The sequence below is a fragment of the Tupaia chinensis genome, unplaced genomic scaffold (assembly GCF_000334495.1).
Source record: "Tupaia chinensis unplaced genomic scaffold, TupChi_1.0 Scaffold000434_1, whole genome shotgun sequence".
NCBI classification, from domain to species: Eukaryota; Metazoa; Chordata; class Mammalia; order Scandentia; family Tupaiidae; genus Tupaia; species Tupaia belangeri.
The window spans coordinates 996,252-1,003,408 of NW_006159939.1; the positions used below are offsets into that span (position 1 = coordinate 996,252).

Here is a 7,157-nt window from a genome sequence, read left to right on the forward strand (position 1 = left end):
ATTCCCATGTTCACTGTGGCACTATTCACGATACATAAGGAATCAACTCAAGTGTTGATCAACAGGTAAATAAAGAAAAAATGTACGCAATGGAATTCTGTTTGGCCTTAAAAATAAAGAAGGAAATCCTGTCATTTGTGATAGATGAATGAACCTGGAGGATATTATGCTAAATGAAATATATTCAGACACAGAAAGAAAAATATAACATGATCTTAAAAAATAATGTAAAAAAGTGGAACTCATAGAAATAGAGTAAAATGGTGGTTACCAGAAGCTAAGGTGGAGGAATTAGGGAGACATTGGTTAATGAACAAAAAGCTTCAGTTAGTAAGGAGAAGTAAGTTTAAGAGATCTATCTATTGTACATTTTGTTGACTGTAGTAATAAAAATAGATGATATCTTTTTTTTTTTTTGGAGAGATTTTCACTGTAGGGCGCGTGCGCTCGCCAGACAGACAGAGAGAGACATAGAGACAGAAAGCGAGAAATCACCCCCCAGGGGGGATGGTCACGCCGCAATCCCTTCTCCTCCATTCTCCTCTCGGGATCTTGGGCACGCACGCACACGCGCCCGGCGTGAGTTTTAAGCCACCGGGTCCGGGACACGAACCGCGGTCGACTACATGGGAGTCCAGCAACATAGCCATTACGCTAACTGCTGGTTCCCAAAAATAGATGATATCTTTGAAAGCAACTAAGACAGTGGATTTTAAGTTTTCTTGCCACCAAAAAAAAAAAAAAAAAGCATGATAGGTAATACATATGTCAAACAGTTTGATTTAGCCATTCTGCAATGTATACATTTATCAAAACATCGTGTTGTATATTAAAAACATACAATTTTACTGGTCAATACCATAGCAAGTTTTATAAATTAAGACTAAGAAATTTTTAGAGAGGTCCTTACCTGCTTGAAATTTGTAATAGCTTTAATAACAGGGGAAGCTGTTATCAGGAGAATATCTTCTGATGGAAAGTGAAGAGCCAACTTTAGAAAACAAAAAAAATATGGTAATCACTTCTCATGTGCTTTCAGTGGGATAAAATTAAACCAAACCCTCAATATTATACACTTAGACTCTTAGCCTGACTTTCCACAAGTGCTTTCTATACTCCAATTTTTTCTTTTCTAACCAGTATATATTCTGGGAAGACAGAGCCATTTTAATATTAGCTTTAACAAAATGTAGAGATTTAAGTTACTATGGTCTCATTACTTTTCTCTAATTACAACTGCTCTCCTCATACTGAATTTCTTGAAAGCATTTTCTAGTCTTCGATTTCACCAACCTCTATAATCTGGCTTCTACAGCACTAAAACTGATCATGTTTGAGTCACTTACACACCCTTAAAACCATGGGGTTCTTCTTAGTCTCATCTTATTTTAATTTTCTGTAATATCATTACCCTCTCCATCTTTCTTACACTTGTACAATCTGTAATAAATGTTTTCATTACAAAATCACATCTTCAAAACTCGTGTACACTACAAATTGGTTGTCCAGTCTCCTGTTAATCAGCTTCCTTTATGCTAACCACACTGTAACTACTCATCTTTCAAGTTTTCAATTGATCATATTACTGCACTGCACAAAATCATTAACTGCAGCTATGGATTGACCTTTGATAAGGATATATTCTGAGAATGCATTGTTAGGCAATTACACTGTTGTACAAACATCACAAGGTACTTAAAGAAATTCAGATGGTTTAGCCCAGCACACCCCTAGACAATACTACAGTCTGTATACTCCTTATGAGAATACCATCATAAATGAGGTTCCTCGTTGACCAACACATCTTCATGTTGTACAGAACTGTCCTTGTAAATTGCTATATACTTGGCAAACTTTATGATAGGGTCTCTGCTAACTTCTCATGTCATCTCTGATCACCTCCCTCAAGCACCATATTCTTTAAACTTGGCTGCACTTGAATGGTGTTGTGCTGTGTTTTCTGTGAAGATTATACTCCTGTTCCACTTTTAAATGTTTTTGTTTTTATGTCTACTTGGTGAATTGCACACATTTTTCTTTACTGAGATGAAAGAATGCCTGCTTTCTGAAAAGATAACTCTCCCTTAATTCACTGCCGGCAACTCCAGAAGCACCCCTAAAATGACAGATAATGCACTGATGAAATGCTTTAACTAAGGTCTTTTCCACTAGACTGCGAGTCTCGGGTAAGGCATGCCATACTTTATTTATATTTGAGTACTGAATCCTAGTACAGTGCCTAGACCATAGATGTTTATTTGCTTAAATGGAAAATACTCATCCAAATGGGAAAAGTTTAGAAACGCTAATTTCTTGAAATCTTTTATGATTTCAGTGATTGATCTTTATATCAACATAATCTTGTCTTTTTTGGAATACACACACGTACCTGATTAAATATGGTCTGGCTACGCATTATAATCAGAAAAGCACTCCCTGGCGGAATTTAATCCCTTACTATCTCGGGAGTTCAAAGTATAGAAAACTCATGTAAGGGTTTCTGAATTAAGTAGTTGAGATACACTAAGGACTGGACACCTATGTGGAAACTGAACGCAATCCGCTAAGGCAATTAAAGGTGCTGAGTTTCCCGTCCATGTACAAAGTGTTCCTGTGTGTCTGGTATTCCCAGAACCGGGGTCTGGCTCGGCCACCTTTGGTTTCCCCCTAGTCATTTGCTCCCTGCTCCTCCCTGTGCCAGAGACAAGCTTGAGAGCTACTAAGAACACAATCGAGTGTCAACACGCAGTCTCTTAGTATCGGGGAACAAGCAGTGCGGGAAAAAGACCCGGCCAAAGAGGGGCCCAGACGAAAAACCCCAGGGAGGAGGCGGGAGAGGGTCCTCAGTCCCACGGCTTTCGGGTCTAGGAAGAGGCGGCGCCGTGGGCGCGGCCGCCCTACCTGCTCCGCGCAGGTGACGCCCGCGATGCCGCCGCCGACCACCACGAACTTCCCCTCGGTCGGAGGAGGGCGCGCTGCCTCCATGTTCCGGGGCTCCGGGCGGTCTACGGAACACTGTGGGAGAACGGCCGGACTTGGCCTTCCTGGAGTGGAAGCACCGCGGGGCTGTGACTTCCGGTGCTTGATCCGGGGAATCCGACCTACGGGTGCCCAGGAGCTCATACTGAGTCTGGTCGCGCATCCGCCCGAGGCCGCGTTTCAGAACCGCGGCGCGTTTTGTTTCCAGGGCTTGGCGTTTGTCACTACACCTGAGCGTAGTTTCCCCACAGAGATTTGATAAAGAGAAGGCAACAAACAAACAAAACGAAGTAAAAAAGATGAGTCGCCAGAAGACGTTGGACAAGTTGCTTGTCTAAAGGCCGCCAGTGTCCTGACGGGAGGAGCCTCGTATGATAAGTGAATGGCGCGGACGTCCTCCTGAAGCTTGCGAGAAGTTGGACTTCGGATTTGATATCAAATTTTAGTGGTAGAAGGAGCCTTCGGGCACGCTATGCTGGCCCACTCTTCCTTCATAGGAGGAAAACTGAAGCTTCTGAAAAGACTTGATGGTCACCCTTTATTGCCAATCCAAGATGTTTTCATTTGGGAAAGCGCGCTCGTTCTTCAGGACGCTCGAGGACAGACGGAATTGTTCTCTAAGAAGTTATTTCCATGTGCAGTTTTGACCTCAGCCGCAATTTTTAGTAATAGAATTGCTTACCATTTCCAAATTTCCAATAAATAGCAACATTGTGAGAACTGAAATTCCTAGTCTTAATTTTATTACACTATTAATATGTTTTTTTTTTTTGTGGTGTTCATTTGTTTTGAGGAAAGGTTAATTTTTAAAATATTTTACTGTATATTAATATTTATATTATTTATTAACTGTTACCTTTGCTATCTCATATATGAGGGGACTTCAAAAAGTTAATGAAATTAAAGGACAAGTTTATCTTGGTGTAAAATAAAATTTAAATTCATGCATAGTTTTTTTGTAAGATGTATCTATTTCATAGTAAGTTATTTTAGAGGATACATTTCCTAGAGAAATGGAGCTTTTCCTAGGAAGTTGAACTGTGATATTAATATACTAGTTCTCAAATGGCTCAGTCTAAAACTAATAATTACCAAGCCTTTTAATCCTTTAAAGTCTGAGAGTAACCACTCTATACAAACAAAAACCTGTCACATAATGTAAATACAGATGTTTGCTGATACCCTCTAATCATTGTGCTTTGATTTTTACTAAGTTAAATAATAAGCAGTTCAATAAGTGATTCCAATTTCTATTACTAGTTTTACAAACAAAGCATTTCTTGGTGGAAATAGTACTTTAAGCCCATTTAAATCTAATCTTGTTTACTTCAGTATATCTTCACATGATCTCACTCAGACTATACTATATTTAAGTTGAACAACACTGACAGCTTTCAGGCTATGGCATTTTCTTTCTTTCATTAGTATTTGCACATACAAGGAGTCTTCAGAAAAAGTCCATGACAAGTGCATATTATGGAAACACTATGCATGAATTTCAGTTTTTAAAATTTACACCAAGATAAACCCATACTTTAATTCCATTTTCCCACAAACTTTTTGAATTATCCTGGTATTTTTTTCCTCTAGCTAACTTGGTGAAAAGTTAGTTAAATTTGGAGAATAAGAAGTAAGGAGAAGGAAGATCTTACTTGACTGAGTCAATGGCATGGTCAATCTGTGAATTAGATAATCAATAATGATTATTAAAATTTCAGGAATTAGGAACCAGCAGATGGCATTATGGTTATGTCGCTGGACTCCCACGCTGTTGACTATAGTTCGAGTCCTGGGCCTGGTGGTTTAAAACTTATGCCAGCTATGTGCGCTTGCGTGCCCAAGATCCCAGGAGGAAAATGAAGGAAAAGGGATTGCGGTGTAGCCATCCCCCCTACCCCCGTCCCTGATTAATTTCTCCTTTTTTGTCTCTGTCTCTCTGGCACGCTCATGCACCCTGCACCCTATATAAAAACATCTCTCTTAAAAAACAACTTCGGGGGGTGTGTGAGGGGGAACAGCAGTTAGTGTAATGGCTATGTCTCTGGACTCCCATGTAGTCGACCGTGGTTTGAGTCCCAGACCCAGTGGCTTAAAACTCACACTGGGCGCTTGTTCACACATGCCCAAGATCCTGAGAGGAGAATGGAGGAGAAGGGATTGCGGTGTGGCCATTTCTCCTGGGAGGTGATTTCTTGCTTTTGGCTCTCTGTCTCTCGCTGTCTGGCGAGTGCACCTGCCCTATAGCAAAAACCTCTAAAAAAAAAAAAAAGACAACTCCAAGAATTGTATGAGCTGATTATTAACACAGCTGTTGGCTAACATCAAAATTATAAATTTATAATTAAGTAAGTTGCATTAAAAGAAAGGAAATTAATATTCATAACTCATTATTTCACTATTTTCAATACTCCTGAGGTTATTTACATCTGTTGTATATAGGGGTGAGATAATTATATAATGGTGCACTCCTGTGCATTTCTTCTCAGTGCTTATTCCGTAATGTCAAGTTGATATTTTGAAATTAGCCTTGATGATAATGTTGTATTTGCACCATGGAAAATGGCAAATGATACAGACCACTACTTCATTTATTGTTCTGTTGATTGCCTAGACTTAAAAAAGCAATGGAGAAAATATTAATAATTAAGTTACACTAATAATATGTTGTGGGGCCAGCAGATGGCGAAGTGGTTATATTGCTAGACTCTCAAATTGCCAACCATGTTCAATTCCCCAGCGCAGTGGCTTGAGAATCATGCCAGACATGTATGCATGTGTGCCCAAAATCCCAGGAGAACAGAAGAGAAGGGATTGCAACATGGTTATCCTCCCTGGGGGATGATTTTCACTTTTCTCTTACTATCTCTGTTTATCTCTATCTCTCCAGTGAACACATGCGACCTAAGGCAAACACCTCTAAAAAAAAAAAAAAAATGTTGTGTCAGGGCCAGCATGTGACTTGGTGTTGAACATTCACATGGCTGACCATGGTTTAAATCCCAGACCTGGTGGCTTGAGAATTCCACTGGGTATGTGTGTGGCTATTCCCTGGGGGTGAATTCTCACTTTCCCTCTCTTCTGTCTCTGGTGAGTGCACACACCCTATGGCAAAAAAAGAAAAAAGTGTCGTGTTATTAGAGTACATTATGAAAAGCCCCCCAAATTGAAAAAAAATAGGGCTTTTATTGTGTTGAGAAATGTCCCTTCTATGTCAATTTTGCTGAGAGTCTTAATAATGAAGAGGTGTTGTATCAAATGCTTTGATAGGTCCATATGGTTTTTATCTTTCTGTTAATATGGTGTATTACATTTATGGTTTTGTAAACCACCCTTGCATCTGGAATAAAGGCCTCCTGATTATAGTGTATAATCTTTTGTAAGTATTGTTGGATATAATTTGCTATTATCTTGTTGAGAATTTTTGCGTCCATATTCATCAGAGATATTGGTCTGTAGTTTCCCTTTTTTGCTATGTCCTTGTTTGTTTGGGGGGATCAGGGTGATAGAGGCTTCATAAAATGAATTTGTGAGGGTTCCTTTCTTTTGAATCATTAGAAATAGTTTGAGCAGAATGGGTTCTTGGAGTATAAGAAAACTACTATCCAGTTAAGCAAAGAGGAAACTGATAATAGGACCAGTAGTTGGTGTAATGGCTGATGGTGTAATGGACTCCCAGGTAGTCGACTGTGGTCTGAGTCCTGGACCTGGTGACTTAAAACTCATGCCGGGTTCCCATGCATGTGCACTCAAAATCCCAAGAGGAGAATGGAGGATAAGGGACTGTGGTGTGGCCATACCTCCTGGGAGTGATTTCTCACTTTTTGTCTCTCTGTCTCTCTGGTGAGTGCATGTGCCCTATAATAAAAATCTCTTAAAAAAAAAAAAGCAAAAACTGATATTATAGACAAGTAAAGCTCAAACCTACATTGTTTTATTGGTTTCACTTTCATCTCACTTGTTAACATAAATGGAATTATCTGCCTACATCCAAACTACACTCAATCATAAATTGCTATTGTAGTTTATTAAGAATTCTGTAAAAATCAAAAGTGTTTTGTGAGAATCAGTGGGCAAAATGGAATTTGCGATAGAGTATATGAATTATTTATTACAATGTTTACTGTATAACTTTCATATTCATATCAGCAAAATTTTTAATAAAGCTCAGAGGAGACTTC

General features: G+C 39.2%; 1 protein-coding gene across 1 annotated transcript in view; it reads right to left on the reverse strand.

Moving 5' to 3' along the window:
* Window positions 1–3,699, reverse strand: part of PYROXD1 (pyridine nucleotide-disulphide oxidoreductase domain 1) — a 23,179-nt gene extending 19,480 nt beyond the window's left edge. Inside the window, exons 1-2 of the mRNA XM_006155081.3 lie at window positions 2,902–3,699; window positions 911–991 (exon numbers count right to left, since the gene is read on the reverse strand). Of these exons, the coding sequence (XP_006155143.1) occupies window positions 911–991; window positions 2,902–3,123 (303 nt within the window). The 5' untranslated portion in view covers window positions 3,124–3,699. The remainder of the gene's footprint in view (window positions 1–910; window positions 992–2,901) is intronic.
* Window positions 3,700–7,157: the final 3,458 nt, after the last annotated feature.